Raw genomic sequence first — 26,296 nt, 5'->3', positions numbered from 1 at the left:
GTAAGTTCATCCACTCATTGTCTCACTGCCTCTGATGCATTGGTACCAAATTAGCATATTGAAGTATAACTCATTCTTGGCAGACAAGTTAACTTTAAGTGTGAAAATTTACTTCCTTTCATTTGACTAATTCAGTAATTTTGAAAGACTGTAATATATATGTTTTTTGTGTTCAGCCAGTCACCTGCTCACAGTGATAAAAAAGTGTTCTTAGACAGCAGTAGCTTGTTTGAAACCTTATAGGCATGAAAACAATGCAACCATTGCTGAAATTCATGGTTGAGAATAACTAGTATGCAACAATTAGTCTATTTGGCCTCAGTTGCTCTTTGTCTTTCTATGAGACAGGTCATATGTGTTTCTGGTGTGGCCCTATCATTCCAATTGTATAACGTATGTTTAAAGTGAATTAGTGCTCAGTTAATTACAATGGAAAATGTGAATTTATGCACTAAAAACATGATGTCATTTGACAACCTGTACCTTAATAAAAAGTTAACAAAAAACAGAAGAGCTGAGTGAAGACCAATGAGATTTGATATTGCTGCGATCCCATGTAACCTTTCCACAAGATCAAGAAAGTGCTACCATATGTGGACATCATCAAAGAACTTTTGATCCTTCCAAAAAACACATAAAAACAGTTAAAAAATCTTTGAGTCAGTTTGCTTGTCTTTGTCGAAAACATTAAGTGCTAAAAGGATCTATGTAAAACCAGACCAAAAACTGTGCACAACATGTAAGATTTGTGAACAGAAAACTGACATCAGTGATAAAAACGAAAGTGATGTAGATGACCCGGAAGTGACATTTCACAAATCATTACTAAAAAGTCGAAGTATTGAGGATGCAAACAAAACTTTATATGATTTGGAGTGCTCTCCCTCAAAACTTCACTCCATTCCAAATTACAGCAAAGCTAGAAAAAGCAAAGCATTTTTTGGAAAGAAAAGTGTGCCGAGCATTAGATTCTGACAATAGAGAAGAAAAATTTGAGGATGAAATTGTTAAGAAAGCCAAAGGTTTTGATGCCATGATATTGTTAATGAAAGAAAAATTGGTTAGTGTAAGAGTATCTGAAAAAAATTCATATTTTAACATTAGCTCCACTGCCTTGGTCAAAAGAAAACATAATGTCAGAATTCAATGTTAGTGAGTACCTGGTTCGAGAAGCAAGTGGTTATTTTATCAATTCCTAAACCAAAAAGGGGGAAAGTTATTGCTGATGAAGGGGTAAATATTGTCACTGATTTTTACCAAAATGATGAATATACTCAATGTTGCCAGTAGCAAAGGACAAAGATAGCATTCAGAAGACTGTGTATATGCAAAAAAAGACTCATCCTTTGCAGTTTAAGAGAACTGTACTCTTCTTTTTTTCACTAAGACTGAAGTGGTGTATTTTAGCTGACGCTGCCAGCGCTCATTCAGTGTGTGTGTGTGTGTGTGTGTGTGTGTGTGTGTGTGTGTTTTATCCACCATAATGTAAAAGTTCTTTTGGACCTGAAACACATTGAAGAAACACACAAAGAACTTATAAAATTTCTTGTATGTGATTCTGAAAACTACGATTGCGTGCTTAATCACTGTGATAATTCTTCCAGTGATGACAAACTGTCCAAATTATTAAACCAGAAATTAGCTTACATAGATGCTGATGATGAAATTGAGTTCAGCCAGTGGATAAACACAGATCATCAGGCAGAATTGATAAAGCGGTCTGCAACTGCTGGTGAATACATAGACTGGTTAGTAACAAAATTACAGGCACTTAAACCACACTCATTTATATGCAAGTGTCAGTCAAAATCCTTGAAAAAATTGAAAGAAAATATAACCCTGGAAAAAGCAATTCCGTTAATGGACTTTGCTGAAAACTACAGTTTTGTAATTCAGAGTTACCACTGGACAAGAAGCAACTCTACAATCCATTCCATGTGTGTTTATGTGGCAGATGAAGAAAGTAAATTGGTAATAGTGAACCACTGCTTTATAAGTGATGATATGGAACATGGGTTTGTAAATGCTGTCTGGAAAGAAATGGTTAAGTGGCTGGCAGAGCATTACCCACAAGTGAAGAAAGTGCATTATTTCACTGATGGATGTACTGCTCAGTACAAGAATAGAAAAAGCTTTAAAAATTTGTGTGAGCAAAAAAAAAATCTATTAATGCAGAGCATCCTTTGTTTGCTACTAGTCACAGTAAATCTGTTTGCGATGGTTTGTGAGGAACTATAAAACGTGTATTGAGAAGAGCTAGTCTTGGATGATGCTCAAACAACATCTGCATCTGGTGTTTATGATTTCTGCAAAGTTAATATTGGTAATTTTTCTCCTTCTTCTTCTTCTTCGTCTTCTTAGACAAAAGTCGATGTAGATTTGCTATACAACAATCTTGAGAAGAGGTTTTCGACAACCCACACAATACCTGGTACCAGGAATTTTCACCATTGCAAACCACATTCTTATGATTCTTTAGAGATTAGAAGAGTAACTTTTTCTGAAAAGCCTTCCTTGATTTTTTCATTCATTGAAAATACCCCACAGTGGACATTCACTATTCCTCAACAAAATCCTTATGTAGCAGCTGTACATGATGACAGGTGGTGCTTTGGCTTCAGCAGAAATGTCTGTGATGAAAATGGAGATGTTGAACTACTATTTCTGGACCCACCTGGACCAGTAGTGTCATTCATTTGGCCTGAGAAGGAAGACTCTTGTTTTGCGCCTTCGGAAAAAAATTTCTGTGCTGTTGGTGTACATAAATCAGCATCATTAAACAGAATGTATTACTTTAATGAAAAAGATATGAAGTTAACAGAATATAATTTATCACAGTGGATTAAAAACAGAGATGCTCTTAAGAATTTTCATTGATAGTTTCAGGGCTCTTCACTATGGAACATGTACATTTGAAATTAACATTAATGTGGCTAGAATAATTGTTGTTTAAAGATGCTAGTTTGACACTCTAAATAAAGTTAACCCATGTAATGAAAATGTTTCAGTTAAATTTATAACTTTTGGCTCTGTACTTTGATGGAGCAGCCTTACTATAGGTTGTCAGTTCACATAACCTTATTTGAATGATCTGAACGATGATGTGATATATATAAAGAGTACATCCAATATCTATCAAAACTCAGGGTGCTACTTCTTTTGTCTTTTTTAAAATAATATCAGAGTTTCAATAAAAATACAAGGGTGAGTCAAATGAAAACCTTATATTTGTAATAACAAATTGAAATTTCATGTTGTTATCCTGTAAGTTGGTAAGCGTGCTACAAACAGCATGCAGAGTGGCCTGTAGTTGGCAGCATAGTGCAGATGCACACATACCATCGCAAGTATCTGTGTAAAAATGGCCACCGCACTTGTGACTTGCACCGGGGAAGTACAGTGTTCTGTTATTTGGTTTTTGCGTAGTGAAGGTGTGAAACCTATTGAAATTCATGGACGAATGAAGGTTCAGTACAGTGATGCGTTTTTGTTACAGCAGCAAGTCTACGAATGGAGTAGGAAGTTCACAAGTGGTGTGACTTCAGTGGAAGATGCTCCTCGACCAGGTCAGGCATGACGAGTTGTGACTCCACAGAACATTGTAGCAGTTGAAGCCATAGTGAAGGAAAACCACTGAGTGACACTGAATGACATTGCAGCATGTTTACAGATTAGTCATGGGTCAGCACACCACATCGTGCATGATGTGCTCCAGTTTCACAAAGTGTCTGCAAGATGGATGCCACAGCAGCTGATTCCTGAAATGAGATAACGACGTATTGATGCTTGTGAAGAAATTCTTCGGCACTTTGAATGAGAAGGTGATGGCTTCCCTGCAAGAATCATTACTAGGGAAGAAACCTGGATTCACTTCCACCAACTGGAAACGAAGAGAGCGAGCAAGGAATGGTGCCATTCCTCATCACCAAAACCAAAGAAGTTTCGAACAGAACCATCTGCAGGAAAGGTTATGCTGACTCTCTTTTGGGACGAAAAAGGCATCATTTTGGAGCATTACATGCCTAGAGGGACCACTGTCACCAGTGCATCATACACAGATCTCCTAAAAAATCATCTGCGGCCTGCAATCAAATCAAAGTGACGTGGATTGCTGTCAGCAGGTGTCCTTTTGCAACATGACAATGCGAGGCCCCACACTGCCCATACAACAGTTGAAACAATCACAGACCTGCATTTTGAGTGTCTTCCTTATCCACCATACTCACCAGACCTTGCCCCAAGTGATTTCCATATGTTGGGACCACTCAAAGACACAATGGGAGGAAAGAAGTTCTGTTCTGATGAAGACGTACGCCATACCATGCATGAGTGGTTGCGCGGACTACCAAAAGAATTTTTTTCTTAAGGAATTTATGCACTTAGTAAGTGCTGGAGGACTTGCATTGAGTGTGGGGGAGATTATGTTGAAGAGTGATACAGCTCTGTACCACTTCTGCACAATATTTAAAAAAATATTAAAGGTTTTCATTTGGCTCACCCTCGTACATCTGTATCACCTGTCCGAAAGTGTCGTTATTTGCACCACAACAGCTTAAGTTGATTTTCTATATTCCTGTAAGCCAAGAATAGTAATTAATTTTTTGCAAAAGATACATCCCTTCTGAACAACAAACTTCAGTTGCAACATGTATGTTAGTTAAAAATTTCCATTTTCCCCTCAAAAAATAATACATGAAGTACATGGAGAAATTCTGCATTGACTATTGCAATGCAAAAAATAACAAGCAGAAAAAGACTCATGAAAATCTGAAGCAGTCGATGTCAGGTATGGATGATCTTACTTAGAATTTTTTGTTTCCTTCCTCACAACACAATATATTGTAATATCAGATTTGTGTGTTCATTTGTGGAAACCCATTAATAATTTTATTTTATCACAATTTGTATTGTCCTGGGAATTATTTAAGACTAATTATGAGTTCCCACCAGGTTGGAGTAATGTGATGTAAGCATTTTTCAATGTGTCTGTACTTTTCCATAAATTGGAAAGTGACACACATTAAATTTTTTGTATTGTTCTTTGTAACTTTACTTCTTAAATAATTATGTGTCTATTATGTATGTACTTCTCTTAATCTATGAAAAAAAATCCGAATGAGAAGCTTCATAAACACCTGAGTTATGGGCATTTATGTCGATAAGTACCATTTTGCATTGACATTCTTGCAGAGCCCAGTCATCAGAAAATCACTACATTTAAAATTCAATATAAAAAAAGTTGTAGCCTTGAGAGCAAAAAGATTTTGCACAAATTTGTATGTTATAAGTATAAGCAAATGTGCAAAGTGAAAATCTGATACGATGGGTGACATGACCTGTGTTATTTGATGTTGAATGACCCAAAGTCCAAAGTAACAAGTGAATTAATATTAATAGACAGAAAATTTAAAGGTACAAAACTTAGAAGAATGTAAGCAAGCAAAAACAAAAAAAAAAAAAACAGAAATATTGATAATTAGAAATTTAATGTTGATGATAAATATTTCTATTTCTTTATAAAATGAAAGGGAACTGTGATTACGAGTTATGCACAACAAGGAGTTTCTTAGACATGCCTTGCAATTTGGTATAGTCTTGTAGAATCAGGTGTACCACCAGTGGCCTGCATCCTCCCAACATATTTCAACATCGTAACTCAGTGTCTTCATCAGGTGTTTCTTGAGACTGGTCACTTTGCTGACTGAGTCCCATATTTATACCTGGGTAGTGCCTGGTGTTCATGTATACTGTGACTGTTTCTTGCAGAGGTATCCATGTCCAGATGTCCAGGCATACCCTCTTCCATTCACATTCATTCCAGCTGTCTGCAGCCTTATGCTGTTGGAGTTGTGTATTATGTATGCACATGCTGCAGCAATCTCTTGTGGTGGTAGCCACCATCTGGTGTTCTGTATTACGCTTGCTGCCAGGTTGTGCAGTGCTTGAGGTTTCAAGTGGTTGATGTTGTTCCCTATCTCGTCTGTGACCACTGTGGCTGTCTCCTGAGGAGCTAGTTACCGCCTGGTGCTCCATATGAGGCCATATCCTGTTAATTATGCCCCCAGTCATCTGAGATTCATTACCAGAGAAGGGAACTTTTTTCTGGTGTTGCTCTGTAGTTCCAAAGCTAGTTCCATGCTGTACTGAGCTGGTATCCTGCTTCCTAGTTCATCACATTCTCTGTCAACATGATTTTAATAGATTCATTGATGACACTACCCCAGAATCTGGAATTTGAGCCAGGATCCCGGTTTTGTCATAATTCTTGGTGTGTTCAAGTCCCAGGCAATGTTCTGCTATTGCTGATTTTGTTTTTTCAAAGATGAGGCCCTTACAACTGCTGCCCACCAGCCTACATTTTTCTTCAGCTATGTTGATGACACGTTCATCATGTAGCCACATGGCTGCAAAAGACTGGATGAATTCCTAAACCATCTGAACTAAAGACATCCGAACATTAAGTTTGCTATGGAACTAGAGAATGGTGGTGAACTCCCATTCCTACATGTTCTGGTGGAGAGGAAAGCAGGTGGCACATTCGGCTACAGTGTGTGTAGTAAATTGACACACACTGACTTAAATCTACTGGCTGACAGTTGCCAACACCCAACACAGAAGAACGGGATGCTCAGAACACTTGCACACAGAGCCAAGACAAACTCCAACCAAGACAGCTTGATAACAGAGTTAGAAAATCTACAACAAGTGTCAGGCACAATGGATATTCAACTAGGGACATTTGCAAAGTGTTACATACCACCAGACGACCTGATACTACTGAAGAGGGACAAGAAGAAGAGACCAGGAAGGTAGCCTATCTGTCGTATGTAGGGCCTGTCTCTGCTAAGGTCAGCAGAATCCTGAAGAAACACAAAATCAAAGGTGTGTTCTGAGTGCCCAGCAAGATCTGGGTGCTTCTTAGAATGGTCAAGGGTGATTTGGGGTTTAAGGAAACCTGCATTTACTATACACCTTGTGAATGCGGAATGTCTTACATTGATCAGACTACCAGAACAATTGATATAAGGTGTAAGGAACACCAAATACTTACCAGGCTATGGCAGGCCACTAAATCAGCAATAATAGAACATTGCCTGGAACTTGAACACACCATGAATTATGACAAAGCCAGGATCCTGGCTTGAACCCCCAGATTCTGGGATAGTGTCATCAGTGAATCTGTTGAAGTCAAGTTGGCAGAGAACACGATCAACCGAATAGTAGGGTACCAGCTCAGTTCAGTGTGGAATCCGGCTTTGGTTCCGTTACACAGACACCAGAAGGAAGTTCACTTCTCTGGTAATGAATCTTAGACAACCAGAACCAGACCCCCATACAGAGCACAAGGTGGCAACTACCTCCTTGGGTGAAACTTGCTGAAACTTCCAGCAGCTCACAACCTAGGGACAAACTTAAAGGAAAACACCAGACAGCAGCTACTGCTACAAGAGATTGCTGCAGTACGCCCAGATATGATATACAACTCCAACAGCAGCCTGATGATACAGTAAACGCACCTCACAGATGCATACCAATTTCAGAATGCCAGGAGGATGACATGCCCATGAGAGAAAGCCACAGTGCTCATGAACAGCACAAGGGATGTCTACTGCCTCACAATACTGCTAGAAATGTGCTTGGCGGGTGCAGAAGTAATATGAAATGCCGTGGAATGGCTGCCACTGTGGAAGACAGCTGCAACTGGTGCAGATGAAAGAAGGGAAGGTTGGAGACAGATACCACCACAAGAAACAGCCACAGTGGATGCGGACAGCAGATTGAACACTAGGCGCTGTCCAAGCATTAGTATGGGACCTGGTCAGCAAAGCGGCCAGTCCCAGGAAATACCTGATGAAGACGCTGAGTTACAGTGTCGAAATATTGCGTTGGGAAGATGCGAACCATAGGCAGTATACCCGATTCTACAAAATGACCACTTGTCCATTGTTGAGTCCCCTATAAATAGAACACTACACTTGGTTTCAGAATCATGAAAGAAGGTTGTATACATGGAAGAACCCTGGAGATACTAATAGGTATTAGATAGATTATATAATGGTAAGACAGAGATTTAGGAACCAGGTTTTAAATTGTGAGACATTTCCAGGGGCAGATGTGGACTCTGGCCACAATCTATTGGTTATGAACTGTAGATTAAAACTGAAGAAACTGCAAAAAGGTGGGAATTAAAGGAGATGGGACCTGGATAAACTGACTAAACCTGAGGTTGTACACAGTTTCACAGAGAGCATAACGGAACAATTGACAGGAATGGGGGAAAGAAATACAGTAGAAGAAGAATGGGTAGCTTTGAGGGATGAAATAGTGACGGCAGCAGAGGATCACGTAGGTAAAAGGACAAGGGCTATAGAAACCCTTGGGTAACAGAAGAAATATTGAATTTAATTGATGAAAGGTGAAAATATAAAAATGCAGTAAATGAAGCAGGCAGAAAGGAATACAAACGTCTCAAAAATGATATCGACAGGAAGTGCAAAATGGCTAAGCAGGGACGGCTAGAGGACAAATGTAAGGATGTAAAGGCTTATCTCACTAGGGGTTAGATAGATACTGCCTACAGGAAAATTAAAGAGACCTTTGGAGGAAGGAGAACCACTTGCATGAATATCAAGAGCTTTGATAGAAACCCAGTTCTAAGCAAAGAAGGAAAAGCAGAAAGGTGGAAGGAGTATATAGAGGGTCTATACAAGGGCGATGTACTTGAGGACAATATTATGGAAATAGAAGAGGATGTAGATGAAGATGAAATGGGAGATATGATACTGCGTGAAGAGTTTGACAGAGCACTGAAAGACCTGAGTCAAAACAAGGCCCCTGGAGTAGACAACATTCCATTAGAACTACTGACAGCCTTGGGAGAGCCAGTCCTGACAAAACTCTACCATCTGGTGAGCAAGATGTATGAGACAGGTGAAATACCCTCAGACTTCAAGAAGAATATAATAATTCCAATCCCAAAGAAAGCAGGTGTTGACAGATGTGAAAATTACCGAACTATGAGTTTAATAAGTCACAGTTGCAAAATACTAACGTGAATTCTTTACAGATGAATGGAAAAACTGATTGAAGCCAACCTCGAGGAAGATCAGTTTGGATTCCATAGAAATGTTGGAACACATGAGGCAATACTGACCTTACGACTTATCTTAGAAGAAAGATTAAGGAAAGGCAAACCTATGTTTCTAGCATTTGCAGACTTAGAGAAAGCTTTTGACAATGTTGATTGGAATACTCTCTTTCAAATTCTGAAGGTAGCAGGGGTAAAATACAAGGAGCGAAAGGCTATTTACAATTTGTACAGAAACCAGATGGCAGTTATAAGAGTCGAGGGGTATGAAATTGAAGCAGTGGTTGGGAAGGTAGTGAGACAGGGTTGTAGCCTATCCCCAATGTTATTCAATCTGTATATTGAGCAAGCAATAAAGGAAACAAAAGAAAAGTTCGGAGTAGGTATTAAAATCCATGGAGAAGAAATAAAAACTTTGAGGTTCGCCGATGACACTGTAATTTTGTCAGAGACAGCAAAGGGCTTGGAAGAGCAGTTGAACGGAATGAACAGTGTCTTGAAAGGAGGGTATAAGATGAACATCAACAAAAGCAAAACGAGGATAATGGAATGTAATTGAATTAAGTCGGGTGATGCTGAGGGAATTGGATTAGGAAATCAGGCACTTATAGTAGTAAAGGGTTTTTGCTATTTGGGGAGCAAAATAACTGATGAAGTAGAGAGGATATAAAATGTAGACTGGCAATGGCAAGGAAAGCGTTTCTGAAGAAGAAAAATTTGTTAACATCGAGTATAGATTTAAATGTCAGGAAGTCGTTTCTGAAAGTATTTGTATGGAGTGTAGCCATGTATGGAAGTGAAATGTGGACGATAAATATTTTAGACAAGAGGAGAATAGAAGCTTTCGAAATGTGGTGCTACAGAAGAATGCTGAAGATTAGATGGTTAGATCACTACAAATGAGGAGGTGTTGAATAGAATTGGGGAGAAGAGGAGTTTGTGGCACAAATTGACTAGAAGAAGGGATCGGTTGGTAGGACATGTTCTCAGACATTGAGGGATCACCAATTTAGTATTGGAGGGCAGCATAGAGGGTAAAAATCGTAGAGGGAGACCAAGAGATGAATACACTAAGCAGATTCAGAAGGATGTAGGCTGCAGTAGGTACTGGGAGATGAAGAAGCTTGCACAGGATAGAATAGCATTGAGGGCTGCATCAAACCAGTCTCTGGACTGGAGACCACAACAACAACAAAATTATTACTGGCACTTGAAAAAGGAAATAGTATTTTTGGAGGTTTTTCATCTGATGATATGTGGTTTGGAGGTGATCACCCTGTGGTGAAAAAATCTTGAATAATTGTACTAGAGTAGGTGTAGACTTACTGGAGACACCAGGTTGTAGTAATAGTGCATTGTTAATTGAGACTCTACAAACAGTGTCACTGTTAATAATAATGGTAAGCTCAAATAGTTTCAGACCAGAGCTTTCTCTTGTTACATTACATTGGAAGAAAAGAGACTGGTTCACAAATCACTGGGGCAAGAGCAAATATTTTTCAGTAATGTGAGAAGATCGTGGAAAATAATAGCCGTAACATCTTCAGAAATTAATGGTGGGTTTTGTCTTTTTGGACCTTCTGAAGGCAACATTTGACTAATGGTCACCTAGATGATACTATGTAAATGAAACATACCTTAAATGCTAAAGGTATTACAGAATGTTTGTTCATTACAGAGGAGGACAAGTAACTTAATATCAAGGGCTATTTGCTGTAATGTTTACGGACTAGTGTCAAATGGTGAACAATATTAGAACTTAATTTTTGTGGATAGTTTGTGGCTGGTCAGTATTTTGCTGTAAAATGATACAAATATTTAGACAACAGAGAAATTGGACCAGGGTGGGTAAGGAGGAGGGAATGTGGGAGAGATAAGTGGTAAACACAGAGAGATTGTATTACAGTATAATATTCTTCAGTCAGCAGAATTTGGTTTCGATGTATGGGGATATGATATGACTGCTCAATTGATTGGCTTTGGGACAAGGATTAAAAATTCTCCCTACAGATTACAAGGTGTTTGACATCTATATCCAGCAATGCTTGCTGCATTCAAAGTGTTAGCAGGATCAGTAATTAAGATTCCACATGTTTTGTTAGATTCACCTTATAGCATAAATTGTCATAAGGTAATAAAATATCAACTCCATTTAATGTTCAAAAAGACTCTTGGATTATCAACTGTTCTGTTTTTATGCTAGGGTGTATGTTATACATATTATATTGTAAATGAATATGCCCTATACAGTCATAAATGCTTTGCTATACAAGTAAGAGTTGCTCCATCTGTGCATGAGCTCACTGAGGTTTGGACATTAGAGTTTCATATTAATTATAGCACTATGTGTAACAAGTAAAATCTTATGTTTTTGATTGAGTTAATGTTAATGCTTAGAACTGCAAGTTAGTTAGTGGTCTGTGGCCAGTTTCTAGCACAGCCGAGTGTGTGAAGTATATCTGCATCTTCTTGTCCTTTTCCAAATTTATTTGTACACTGCTGCTTTTCATTCTTGTATATTTGTCTTTCACTGAATCATTGTTTTTCGTCCAACATTTCTTTGTGTTTCGATTGCAAACGTTTCAAATTTCTTATTTACAATATGACTGGTTCCATAGGAAACGTGAGCTCAGATCATAGTCTTGCAGTCTCTGATTGTACACACATCAAAAAAAGTTTTGCATCACCTCGGTTCCGAGAGTTCCCGAACCTGTACAGAAAATTGGAATAGAGTTCATCATAAACATCATTTCTGCCCTTTTTATTGCTCAGGAAAACCACACATTGCATTTTGTACCACCATACTGCAAGACCTTCAGTGGTGGTGGTCCAGATTGCTGTATACACCAGTGCCACTAATACCCAGTAGCACGTCCTCTTGCATTGATGCGTGCCTGTATTCATCACGGCATACTATCCACAAGTTCATCAAGGCACTTTTAGTCCAGATTGTCCCACTCCTCAATGGTGATTTGGCGTAGATCCCTCAGAGTGGTTGGTGGGTCATGTTGTCCATAAACAGCCCTTTTCAATCCATTCCTGGCATATTCGATAGGATTCATGTCTGGAGAACATGCTGGCCACTCTAGTCAAGCAGTGTCATTATCCTGAAGGAAGTCATTCACAAGATATGCACGATGGGGGGCGCGAATTGTCATCCATGAATATAATGCCTTGCCAATATTCTGCCGATATGGTAGCACTATCGGTCGGAGGATGGCATTCATGTATCGTACAGCCATTATGGCACCTTCCATGATCACCAGCGGCGTACGTCGGCTCCACATAATGCCACCCCAAAACAGCAGGGAATCTCCACCTTGCTGCACTAACTGGCAGTGTGTCTAAGGCGTTCAACCGACAGGATTGTCTCCAAACACGTCAACGACGATTATCTGGCTGAAGACATATGTGGCACTCATCAGTGAAGAGAACGTGATGCCAATCCTGAGCGGTCCGTTTGGCATGTTGTTGGGTCCATCTGTACTGCACTGCATGGTGTCATGGTTGCAAAGATGGACCTCGCCATGTACATAGGGAGTGGAATTGTGCATCATGCAGCCTATTGTGCACAGTTTGAGTCGTAACATGATGTCCTGGGGCTGTGCGAAAAGCATTATTCAACACGGTGGCGTTGCTGTCAGGGTTCCTCTGAGCCATAATCCGTAAGTAGTGATCATTCACTGCAGTAATAGCCCTTGGGTGGCCTGAGCGAGGCATGTCATTGACAGTTCCTGTCTCTCTGTATCTCCTCCATGTCCGAACAACATCACTTCGGTTCACTCTGAGATGCTTGGAAACTTCCCTTGTTGAGAGCTCTTCCTGGCACAAAGTAACAATGTGGACGCAATTGAACTGCAGTGTTGACCGTCTAGGCATGGTTGAACTACAGACAACACGAACCTTGCACCTTCTTCCTGGTGAAATGACTGGAACTGATCGGCTGTTGGACTCCCTCCATCTAATAGGCGCTGCTCATGCATGGTTGTTTACATCTTTGGGCGGGTTTAGTGACATTTCTGAACAGTGAATGGGACTGTGTCTGTGTTGCAATATCCCCAGTCACCTCCTATCTTCAGGAGGTCTGGGAACCAGGTTGATGCAAAACTTTTTTTGGTGTGTATATATACAGAATTTTTTTGTGTTGTGTCACTAATGACTTCCATGTTCCTGCTCTCTGTGTTCCTGTTGGATAATTTGTAACCTTCCAATGCCAAAGTTGTGCATCCACCTTTCAAAAAAAGTGTTTTTCAAATAATGCAGGATGTGTATGTTAAGTGTTTTCACCTCTGTATTTCTAAGTTTTCAATTATTTTAGAACATTTTCTATCCCATTTGTAAGGAAACCATCTGTTTCCTTGCTTTTCCATACATTATACCTGCTCTGTACCTCGTTATGCCAGCAACATTGTTCCATCTTCTCTCTTCCTTTTACAGTCTTTCCTTACATCAGTATTAGAAGCAATTATTTGAATGTGGTGTGTCTCCATTCATAACTTTGGTGTTCATCAGACGATAATTACCTTCTTCCTGCATTCTTGTTGCCAATTTTTCTGCTATATTTTCTTTAATGCTTTTCTAGTGTACTAAATGTTGCTGTTTCGTCAAACACCAACTTTCATCACTTGAAAATAATGAGCATGTGAAATATTGCAGAGTTTCAATGATGTTATCCAATGTAATATCGGAAAGCATCAGCAAGTTTCTTTGCTGCCAGTTAATCCTTTGATCAGTTTATGTGTAGACTTCTATTATGTAATAGTTTCACCAGACACTCCACATACGAAGTTTTCGCTCCTTGTTTCCTCAAAACTTACCAGTTACTTATTGTTTGATATAGCTACTTTTCATCCTTTCCGTAAACTAATGCTGTGCACTTGCTGACACACTTGTTAAATCTACCACCATACAGCTCCTCAAGTGCTGGAGCATCACAATAAGGCATGAATATAATCTTTGTGGTGGACGAATAGTGCTGCCGTTGTGAATCATTTTTGTAAGCAGTTACTGCAGCAGTGTGGTGCTATGCTTCTGTTTAACTCAAGATTATCAAATTTCTTAATGCATTATACAAAAATATTATTAGATGACCAACAAACAAAATTCAGTAAAAAAACAAATATAAGTTGGAAAGTTGTAGTCAGTAGCAACAGGTATGTAGGGTACTTTTTCTAATTTCATTTTTCATGTATAAATATAGGACTGTAAGCAAGTTCAAAACTTGTAATCAAATATGTATTTACGTATTTTCAGATATTTATGCATTATTTTGACTAGTTGATTTTTCTTTTTTGGGAACAGGAAATGTATATAACATACCGGTGTGCATTTGGTTAATGGACACTCATCCAAATAATGCTCCAATGTGTTACGTAAAGCCAACTCCAGATATGCAGATCAAAGCATCAAGATACGTTGACTTCAGTGGAAAGGTTTACCTTCCATATCTTCATGACTGGGTTCCAGTGAGTCCTGTGCTGTACACACCAATAATTTGAGATCATTATCCACATTTTTGTGTGTTACATATTCTTTTCTTCTTCTTTTTAGACTCAGTCTGATTTGGTTGGCCTGATACAGGTTATGATAGTGACATTTGGAGAGCAGCCACCAGTGTTTGCTAAAACAAGGTCTGATGTCCCAACCAGCACACCTTACCCCACGCATGGTAAGTGGTAAGATTACAACCAGCTTTTTATTGGCTGTTTTGTAGTATTATTGAAAGACCACTCCTCCATTGCTGGTATGTACTTATTTAACTTCTCAGCTGGTTTCAGCCTGTGCATCCAGACCATTTTCAAATGAAAGAGAAACTGCCATTGTTAATGCACACATGTCTAGTTAAAGTATGGGCAGAATATATATCTTACATTGTACTGTTGTGCTGCAACATCAAATGATAAAAAAGTAAAAGCCTGGTGGGTTTAAAAGTTATATGCCCAATAATTTCATGAGAAAATTGGCTTGTCATAATTTTAAAAACTGTACAATTCGACACATGAAATGTATTGCCATGCTTCATCTTTAAACTGAGTTGTATTGTGACATGTTGAAAATGTTAAATTGCGTGTTTTACCAATAAAAAATTAAAAGTAATTTTTAGATTTAATGATAATCTCAAATAGTAGCAGTGGACAGTGCATCCAGGTCAAGTGTAGCAAGAGTGGTGAAAAATTAAAACACAGGGAACTGTAAAGGCCACTAGTATGTCTTGGACACAACAGGGACTGCTTAAAAGAACATTTTTACTAACACCTAGATGCAGCTACGAACTTGCAGAGTATTTTTAAAAGAAGTCGTCAGTAGTGGGGCAGCATATGTTCAGAGTATTTTTAAAAGAAGTCGTCAGTAGTGGGGCAGCATATGTTCATGTCTCTTAGTATGCACTGCCCATTAAGCATTAAGTGTCTATTCCTTGGCTGGTATAATTTTCTGTTTCTTCACATATGTCCATAAAGTATTCCTTCATTGTATGAAGAATTAAAAGATTGTTTTCGATACTGTACATTACGTGACTATCTCGCATAAGGTGACCTGCAAAGCTGGATTTACTTCCTCCTCCTCCTTCTTCCCCCCCCCCCCCCCCCCCCTCCACCCAATGCCCCCTCTATATATTCCTTGTATCACATTTTAAAATTCCTTCCACTAGTCCAAAGTAGATAGCATGCAGTCAGAGCAGTAAATTTTGTATGTGATATAAGTCTTTCATTGTGCAAATGTCTTACATTAAATTTATTGTGTAAAATATTTATATATCTGTCTTGTTATACATTAAAATAGCATTTTTCATGTCCATTGTAAAGCACCTGAATGTGCGGTTGTGGACTTAAATAAAGTACATATCAGCAACTGGAGCAGCCTTTCATTTATTGAACATACAGTTGCAGGATAATGACACTCTCAGGACATAGAAAAACTAATTTTGTGATATTATTAACATGCTGCAATCTAGTTTCTTCTTTTCCCTACTTGTTAATAGTTACAAAAGACTGCCTAATAGTGCTTTTTTTATATTTGGAGAAGTCCAATCTTAAATCAATCTCAACAAAAAAGTCTGATTTGATCTACAGTCCTAAATGTTACTGCATTATTATAGTGTGTTCCACTTTCAAAACACTGTGGAAGGAGAACCACTTCTCAGAATGACATCAAATTTGAGCAGAATATTATCAGTATAGGGGGGAAAAATGGTGAAATAAAAGAAAGTAGATGACATTGTAAATGGGGTCAGCTAGAAATGATAGGTGAACTGGAGCATGACAGCTATGTTTTGAGTTGCATTTTACACCATCCATGCTGTTCAATCTGTAGGATTGCACAACTTTGGCAATCAGCAGTTGTGGCACTGTTAGGTAAGCCCACCCACCACAGCAAGGTAATGCCACATCAGATGGGAAAAATTCGTTTTTAATTGTCCTGAGGCCAAAAACCACATAACACTCAGGGGGCTCAGCATTTAGTTGCTGGGTACGGGCTTGGCAACCCTGGGGTCCCTGAGCTGGGGACTGGGAAGTGCCACCAGTCCTCAATACCGTAAGCTCTGAGCGTGCTTCAATGACCACCGTAAGGTGCGATGGTGGAACGTTGTACGGTACAGAGCCTGGGGATCTTTGCTTAACTACCTGGGTCACGAGGATGGTATAAACCTCTATAAAAAAAAACCTCAATCTCAAGGTGTGCTGCGCGCCGAGGAGACGCATGGCTGTTGAGGTAGAACAGTTGCTAACGGGCGACCTCTGGGGAACCTGCCGCCCCCGGTTGTATTAGGCTTACCCAGGCAAGCGGGGCTCTGTCTGGGTGGACATTCCTTACCCCAGCTGCTCATGGGACCACCATGAAAAGAAATATGAATAGTGCGCAAGCACGAGTCTCTAAGGAAGGAAAGTTCAATGCTTTACAGTATGACCCCCCAATCGTTCCCTTCCCTGCCCACACCAGGGGAGGAACGGCAGTCTAAATTACCTGGTGAGACGTATTCTCCTCGTTTTCTGGTTTGCAGCTGAACTCATTTCTGACCACAAAGCCTCAGTTTTTTGTGGAAAATTTAGAGGACAAGTTTGGAGAAGTTGAGGGCATGTCTAAAATGAGGTCTGGAGCAGTCCTCATACAGATAGCATCCCCAGCACAGTCACGGGCATTGCTTGCTTGTGACAAGCTCGGTGATGTTGCAATCTACATTACGCCTCATAAGAGCCTCAATATGGTTCAGGGACTTATTTTTCATCGCGACCTGTTGTTGCAGTCTGACGACGAGCTCCGTGCAAATCTGGAACACCGCGGTGTCCACTTTGTACGACATATCTTCAGGGGATCTAAAGATAGTAGGGTCACCACTGGCGCCTTCATCTTGGGTTTCGAGGGAGACACCCTGCCCGAGAAGGTCAAGGTGATCATATATCGATGTGATGTTAAGCCTTACGTCCCTCCTCCCATGCGCTGCTTTAAGTGCTGGAGGTTTGGGCATATGTTATCGAGATGTGACGCCAACCCTACCTGTCGGGATTGTGGACGTGCCTCCCACCCCAACGTCCCGTGTTCGCTGCCCCCTGTTTGTGTCAACTGCGGACAGAAACATTCACCTTGCTCGTCAGACTGCACGGTTTATCACAAAGAACGGAAGATTATGGAGTATAAGACCTTGGACAGGCTCTCTTACACAGAGGCTAAATGCAAGTATGACCGACTTCACCCTGTGCGCATTTCATCGACATTTGCTGCAGCAGCTTCGATGTCGCCATCCCTGGCGATGAGCCCCCAAGCTCAGGCGCTTTTTGTGGGCCCTCCAGCCCAGCCGTCTGTTCCTGCCCCCAGGTAGTTGGGGGAACACCCTCTTCCGTTGCTCCCCTGTTATCATCATTGGGAGTAACAACCCCTCCTTCTTTGGGGACTTCAGTCCCCACCCCTGAGACAGAGAAGTGCCTGCCTCCTCCAGCTCCCCTCGCGCAGAAGGGATTGCTTGGTGCCCTCCCTTCCACGGTTCCTGCCCCATCAGATGTCAGCCAGTGGCTGAAAAAGCCACCACCTGAGGGCCGTAGGGCTTCCAGGTCTTCCTCGGTCCATGAGACTTGGTCGGAAAAGCCCACCCAGCCTGATAAACTGAAGGAAAAACGGGACCCTACCAAAAAGAAGAAAAAGAAAAAAGAGAAGGACATAGGGAAAGAAAAGGAGTTCACCACTGCACCTGAAGATGATGTGGAGCATCTAGCATCCACTCAGGAGCAGCTCCTATGGAAGTTGATCAGGCTACTTCGCAATCGGTGGCGGCGTGCACTTCTAAGGCGTAACCTATCCCCCCCCCCTCCCCCCCTTCCCCACGTTCTTTCATGTCTTCAAAGTCGGATACCTTTAACCACAATGGAATTGCCATGGTTTTTTCCACCACCTTGCTGAGTTGAAACAGCTTTTGTGCCTCTTCCCTGCCACTTGCCTGGCCCTACAGGAAACCTGGTTTTCTGTTCGGCGGACCCCCTCCCTCTGTGGCTACTGGGGTTGCTATAAGAACCGCGTGGAATACGACAGGGTGTCTGGCGGTCTCTGTGTTTATGTTCTTGCCACTGTTCCTAGTGCCCCAGTGCCACTTCACACGGCTCACGAGGCTGTGGCTGTTAGAATCCGGGCAGGAATGGAGCTTACCATCTGTTCCCTCTACCCTCCTCCAGATGAGGTTGTCCCTCTTGCCAACCTAGCTGCCTTGTTCGCCCAGATCCCCCTGCCATTCCTCCTTCTGGGGGACTTAAATGCCCACCACCCTGTATGGGGTGGGGCCCAGATGTCGGGCCAGGTTAGGAACGTTGAGGCTCTCTTGGCACAGCAGGACATTTGCCTCCTTAACACTGGTGCTCCCACATATTTTAGCTTGACTCGTGGCACATACTCGGCCATTGACCTCTCTCTTAGTAGCCCAGGTCTTCTTCCATACCTCAGTTGGAGGATCCACGATGACCTCTGTGGTAGCGACCACTTTCCTATCCTGGTTTCTCTTCTTCAATCCCAACGCCCTGACCAGCTGCCATGATGGTCTCTTCGTGGAGCTAATTGGGCGACCCACACCTCAGGTACTATGGCCATTGCCCCACTTCCTGGTGATATTGATTTGCCAGTGGACGAGGTCACTATTGCCATTGTTTCTGCTGCCGAGGCAACTGACCCCTGCTCTTCAAGTACCCTAAGGCATAAGTGAGTCCCTTGGCGGACACCAGAGATTGCAGAAGCTATCCGGGACTGCCAGCGAGTCCTACAACGACACTGGCATCATCCTTCCCTAGAGAATCTGGTTGCTTCTAAATGGCTGCGGACCCGGGCTCGGTGGTTAATCCGGTGGAGCAAACAGGACTGCTGGGAACGATATGTTGCCACCATAGGTTCTCACACCTCTCCATCTCAGGTGTGGTCGCGGGTTCGGCTCATTTTTGGCTTTCGCCCTCATGCGTCTGTCCCTTGCCTTTCTCTTCAGGGTACACTTTTACTGACCCAATCGCCATCGCTGAACATCTGGCAGAGTACTTCGCTTGTATTTCCACAACAGCAGGCTACAGCGCAGAATTCCGCACCATTAAAGAGCAGGCGGAGCGTACACAGTTGTCGCTTCGCACACACCGTTGGGAATGATACAACGCCCCGTTTAGTGAATGGGAGTTCCAAAGTGCCCTTACAGCTTGGCCTGATACCTCTCCAGGTCCAGACCAAATTCACAACCAGTTTCTTCGCCATCTCTCTCGGCGCACTGTCGGGGTGAATTACTTGCCCTGTTTAACCGCATCTGGACGGAGGGCATTTTCCCAACTCGTTGGCAGGATAGCATTACCATCCCGGTGCTGAAACCTGGTGCAGGTCCTCTGGTAGTTGATAGCTATTGCCTTATCAGCCTTACCAATGTTATGTGCAAACTCCTGGAACGGATGGTGAGTTGGCGTCTCATGTGGATCCTCGAAGCTCAGAGCCTCCTACCCCAGCAACAGGGGGGCTTCTGTCAGGGCCGCTCAGCGATCGACAATTTAGTCTCGCTAAAGTCGGCTATTCGTACAGTTTTTACCCGCTGAGAACATCTAGTTGCTGTTTTCTTTGATCTTCGGAAGGCGTACGATACCACCTGGCACCATCATATCCTTGCTACGCTGCACGAATGGGGCTTACGGGTCCACTTCCGATTTTTCTACAGAATTTTCTCTCCAATCTCTCCTTTCGGGTTAGAGTTGGCACTTATTTTAGCTTTGCTCATATTCAGGAGAACAGTGTCCCGCAGGGCTCGGTTCTCAGCGTTCCCCACTTTTTGGTGGAGATTAATGCTGCGGTGGGCTCATCGGTCTGTTCCTCTCTATATGCTGATTACTTTTGTCTTTATTACAGTTCCCCAAGCATCAGTGTCGCTGAACGGCAGCTGCAGGGAGCTATCCGTAAGGCACATTTTTGGGCATCCAACCATGGTTTTCAGTTCTCAGCCTCTAAGACCCGGGTGATGCATTTCTGTCATTGTCGAATGGTCCACCTCCATCCAGAGCTCTACCTTGCCAATGAACTCCTTCATATTGAGGAGGCGCATCGCTTCCTTGGCATGCTGTTTCATGCTCAGCTCACTTGGACACCTCATCTTCGCGAGCTTAAACAACAGTGCTGATGGCACCTCAACATCCTTCGCTGCCTCAACCACACCGTTTGGGGGGGCTGCACGAACAACCCTCCTACAGCTCGATAAGGCCTTAGTCCAGTCCTGTCTTGACTACGGGAGCATGGTGTACAACTCAACAGCACCTTCAATGTTGCAGATCCTCGACCCGATTCTCCATTGTAGCATCAGACTGGCGACAGGTGCCTTCTGCACTAGTCCAGTGACTAGCCTTCTTGTAGAAGCTGGAATCCTTCCCCTATGATTCAGCCAACAACAGTTGCTTGCATTGTACATCACCCACGTCCATGCCTCGCCCAACCACCCAAACCACAGGTTCCTTTTTCCATCTTCTGCTCTCCCCTCCCCATGACGGCGGCCTAGGTCGAGTCTCCCGATCGCAGTCCGCGTTCATTCCCTTCTCTCATCACTCGAGTCCTTTCCCCTTCCTCCATCCTTCCGGCCGTCTTCTTCTACCCCTCCTTGGTCCCTCCCTCACTTGCAGCTTTGCTTAGATTTGTCCTGTGACTCCAAGTCCTCTGTTCCACCTGCCGGTCTTTGTCAACAATTCCTGGCTCTTCTTGCCTCATTTCGCGATGCAGATGTACTCTCCACCAATGGTTCTGTGGTTGATGGATGCACTGGGTTTGCTTTCATCCACGGTGACTACGTTGAGCAGCTTTCCCTGCCTTGTGGGAGCAGTGTTTTCACTGCGGAGCTGGTTGCTCTTTATCGTGCACTCACTCACCTTTCCTCCTGCCCTGGGGAGTCTTTTGTCATATGCAGTGACTCCCTGAGTGGATTGCAAGCACTCGACCAGTGTTTTTCTCGGGACCCTTTGGTGCGCGGTATTCAAGATGCTGACAAACTGCCTATTGGCTTCTGTCTCGGGTTCTTCGGCCGACGTTCATCTAATGATTTTTCTGACGTTTCGCCAGCACGAGTGGCTGGCATTGTCAAAGCTTCACCCTCCATTGCCGGTGGTGAACTGGAGCCGAGCTCGCGGGCGCAGACTATATGTACCTGGCGCGCCAACGTCCGAGGGCTTCTCCGCGGTCATTTCCGGTGCGGTTCTCCTCTTGCTACCTGCGACGGTCGTTCGCTGCAGTACGGGAAGCCAGGATCCGTTGACCTTAAGGCTTTCCTCTTTCTTGTTCAAACTGTTCGCGTGTTTTTGTATTTCTACAGCTTCTCTGAACAAGCGCGTGTGATAGTGGTTCTCTACAGCCAGAACTTCCGTGTCGGCGAATTTTATTACGTGGTCGGTCTCATTCAGTGCGTGTTCTGCCACGGCCGATTTCTCCACCTGCCCCAACCTGCAATGTCGCTTATGCTCCTTGATCCTGGTGTTAATGGATCGTCCAGTCATCCCGACATAAACTTTTCCGCATGTGCATGGTATGCGGTATATTCCCGACATTGAAAGTGGGTCTCTTTTCTCCTTCGCCGATCTAAGACACTCTTTGATCTTCCTTGTCGGTTTGAAGATCGTCTTTACGCCATGTTTGCGCAATATACGGCCGATTCTGTCCGTCACTCTGGGAATGTATGGCAGAAAGGCCGTACCCGACATTTCTTTTTCTGGTTCCTTACTTCGCCGAGTGTTTGGCTCAGTTACACTTCTAATATAATTTGTGGAGTACCCATTGCTCCTCAGGACTGTTTCCAGGTGTTGCATTTCTCGTTTGAGGTGTTGCGGCTCACATATTCGTCCTGCTCTCGTTACGAGCGTACTAATCATGCCCCTTTTCTGGCTCGGGTGGTGGTTTGACAGTTTGTGCAGGTATCGGTCCGTGTGAGTCGGTTTTCGATACACGCTGTGTCCCAGGTTTTCGCCGTCCCTTGTGACCAGCACATCTAGAAATGGCAGTTTCTTGTCCTTTTCTACTTCCATGGTAAATGTTATGTTGGCATGGAGGCTGTTCAAGTGTCTTAGGAAGTCACCGAGCTGTTCTTCACCATGGCTCCACACCACGAAAGTATCATCGACGTACCTGTACCACACCTTAGGTTTGCAAGTGGCCGAGTCCGGTGCCTGTGCTTCGAATTGTTCCATGAAGAAGTTGGCCACCACTGGACTGAGAGGACTACCCATGGCGACGCCTTCCAGCTGTTCGTAGAAGTCGCCATTCCACGTGAAATAGCTCGTGGTGAGACATGCATGGAAGAGCTTTCTGATGTCTAGCGGGAAAATGGAACCGATGTGCTCCAGAGCGTCACTGAGTGGCACTTTCGTAAATAACGAAACAACATCAAAGTTGACCAGGATGTCGTTTGGTGCAAGTTTCAGTTTCTTCAGCTTCTCAATGAAATGTCCTGAGTCCTTAATGTATGTGTCGGTCTTCCCCACGTGTGGTTGGAGCAGCTGGAAGGCGTCGCCATGGGTAGTCCTCTCAGTCCAGTGGTGGCCAACTTCTTCATGGAACAATTCGAAGCACAGGCACCGGACTCGGCCACTTGCAAACCTAAGGTGTGGTACAGGTACGTCGATGATACTTTCGTGGTGTGGAGCCATGGTGAAGAACAGCTCGGTGACTTCCTAAGACACTTGAACAGCCTCCATGCCAACATAACATTTACCATGGAAGTAGAAAAGGACAAGAAACTGCCATTTCTAGATGTGCTGGTCACAAGGGACGGCGAAAACCTGGGACACAGCGTGTATCGAAAACCGACTCACACGGACCGATACCTGCACAAACTGTCAAACCACCACCCGAGCCAGAAAAGGGGCATGATTAGTACGCTCGTAACGAGAGCAGGACGAATATGTGAGCCGCAACACCTCAAACGAGAAATGCAACACCTGGAAACAGTCCTGAGGAGCAATGGGTACTCCACAAATTATATTAGAAGTGTAACTGAGCCAAACACTCGGCGAAGTAAGGAACCAGAAAAAGAAATGTCGGGTACGGCCTTTCTGCCATACATTCCCAGAGTGACGGACAGAATCGGCCGTATATTGCGCAAACATGGCGTAAAGACGATCTTCAAACCGACAAGGAAGATCAAAGAGTGTCTTAGATCGGCGAAGGAGAAAAGAGACCCACTTTCAATGTCGGGAATATACCGCATACCATGCACATGCGGAAAAGTTTATGTCGGGATGACTGGACGATCCATTAACACCAGGATCAAGGAGCATAAGCGACATTGCAGGTTGGGGCAGGTGGAGAAATCGGCCGTGGCAGAACACGCACTGAATGAGACCGACCACGTAATAAAATTCGCCGACACGGAAGTTCTGGCTGTAGAGAACCACTATCACACGCGCTTGTTCAGAGAAGCTGTAGAAATACAAAAACACGCGAACAGTTTGAACAAGAAAGAGGAAAGCCTTAAGGTCAACGGATCCTGGCTTCCCGTACTGCAGCGAACGACCGTCGCAGGTAGCAAGAGGAGAACCGCACCGGAAATGACCGCGGAGAAGCCCTCGGACGTTGGCGCGCCAGGTACATATAGTCTGCGCCCGCGAGCTCGGCTCCAGTTCACCACCGGCAATGGAGGGTGAAGCTTTGACAATGCCAGCCACTCGTGCTGGCGAAACGTCAGAAAAATCATTAGATGAACGTCGGCCGAAGAACCCGAGACAGAAGCCAATAGGCAGTTTGTCAACAAGTGGCCACGAAAGCCTCAACAATTTTGTATTCAAGATGCTGTTTTTGCTCTCGCCGATTGTGGTCATTCAGCGATGTTTGTGTGGACTCCGGGCCACATCGGCATTCCAGGAAACGAACGTGTGATCGGTTGGCCAAGCAGGCCACCACTTCGCCACCCCTGGAGTTTGGTCTCGTGGAAAGAGACCTCCGGTCAGCCCTACATCCCAAGGTCTGCGATGTCTGGAGCTCTGAATGGTCTGTCCTGAACACGCCAAATAGACTCCGCATGGTCAAGTCGTCCACGGCCGTATGGAACTCATCTTTGAGGGGCACCCGTAGGGACTCAGTTGTTCTCTGCCGTCTCCGAATTGTACATACGTGGTTGACCCACAGCTATCTCCTTTGTCGTGAGAACCCGCTGAAGTGCCGCTGTGATGCAGGGCTGACAGTGGTCCATATTCTGATGGACTGCCCCCTTTTAGCCCCCTTGCAGCAGTCCTTTAATTTACCAGCTGCACTTCCTTTAATTCTAGGTGACGATGCCTCTATAGCTGACCCAGTTTTACGTTTTATCCATGCAGTTGGGTTTTATCACTCGCTCTAGTGTGGGCACTCTTGCATGATTTCTCAGGCTACACCAACTCCAGCGACTTTTAATTGTGATGTGTATGCCAAAATAGTGTCTGTTATGGTAACAAGTTGTGTAGGTACCTCTATCAACAATTTCCAGCTGGAGGTTCTTCTTTTGTAGTTGAGTGGTTGACCTTTTACCTGATCCATCAACCACTGTATTCTGTTGTACTTTAGTCAACTATTTGCACTGCTCCTTTTAAGTGTCCTCTATTTTGTGTTATTGCGGTGTTCATTTTAGCTCTGTACCCCTTGGTGTTCCCTCCCTCTGGGTGCAGAGGTTACGCTTTTACTGTATAGGCCTTTTACAAGTATGTCTGTTCGGAATTGGGGACTGATGACCTTGATGTTCAGCCGCCGTCAAACCCCAAACCCAACCAACCAAAAACCACATAAATAGCAAAATGTTATTAGTTTCTGATTGTCATGTGGCCAGTGCAAGACATGTTCAGTAAGGAGTCTACCGTTTTCTGCCACAAACTGAAGTCGAGAAACAGCATGTTCCACAAGAGATTGGAGCATCTCAGTGGTCACGTTCAGAATGCATTGCACAGTGCGTGCCTTAAATTCAAGTACATCTGGAATTGGAACACTGTTCACATCATCTTTCAGATAACACCACAGCCAGAAGGCCGGCCGGTGTGGCCGAGCGGTTCTAGGTGCTACAGTCTGGAACCGTGCGCGATCGCTTGGTCGCAGGTTCGAATCCTGCCTCGGGCATGGATGTGTGTGATGTCCTTAGGGTAGTTAGGTTTAAGTAGTTCTAGGTTCTAGGGGACTGATGACCTCAGAAGTTAAATCCCATAGTGCTCAGAGCCATTTGAACAGCCAGAAGTCACACTGATTAAGATCAGCTGATCTGGACAGCCAGACTGTAGGGAAATGGCAGATGATGATTCTAACATTTCCAAAATGCCTGTGCAGCAGCTGCTTCACTGGCAGTGCAACATGTGGAGGAGCACCATCTTACGTAAAAGTGATCCTACCCGCAGAGCCACCGTGTTAAAAGGCTGGAATTATGTTGGTGTGCAAAAGACTTTCATACTATTTACCAATCATGGTACAGGTAGCAGGACCTGCAGGGGTCATCTCACCCTCAGGGGCTCAGCATTCATTTGCTGATATGGTTGTGATGACCCTGGGGTTCCAGAGCAGTGGACTGGTAAGTGCTGCCAGCCCCCTATTACTGTAAGTTCTGGACATTATCAGCAGCCACCGTACAGTGCAGTGGTGGGACGTTGAGCATATTAGGGAACAGGAATCTTGGCTTGACTGCCCAGAGCATGAGGGTGGAATAAACCTGTATATAAAAAAAAACCTCAGTCTCAAAGTGTGCTGCATGCTGATGGGATGCATGGCTGCTGAGGTGGAACATTC

The 26,296-nt window shown here is 43.4% G+C and overlaps 1 protein-coding gene across 3 annotated transcripts in view; it reads left to right on the top strand.

The window, feature by feature from the left end:
• LOC126255978 (tumor susceptibility gene 101 protein) overlaps nucleotides 1-26,296 on the top strand; it is a 177,506-nt gene that overhangs the window by 70,985 nt on the left and 80,225 nt on the right. For all 3 annotated transcript variants that reach the window (XM_049955444.1, XM_049955446.1, XM_049955445.1), the window contains 2 exons: nucleotides 14,390-14,553; nucleotides 14,639-14,756. In XM_049955444.1, the coding sequence (XP_049811401.1) occupies nucleotides 14,390-14,553; nucleotides 14,639-14,756 (282 nt within the window). The remainder of the gene's footprint in view (nucleotides 1-14,389; nucleotides 14,554-14,638; nucleotides 14,757-26,296) is intronic.

This window comes from Schistocerca nitens, chromosome 1 (assembly GCF_023898315.1).
Source record: "Schistocerca nitens isolate TAMUIC-IGC-003100 chromosome 1, iqSchNite1.1, whole genome shotgun sequence".
Classification (NCBI taxonomy): Eukaryota; Metazoa; Arthropoda; class Insecta; order Orthoptera; family Acrididae; genus Schistocerca; species Schistocerca nitens.
Note: the sequence above shows the minus strand (reverse complement) of the source record. Positions and strands in the feature narration are given on the sequence as shown.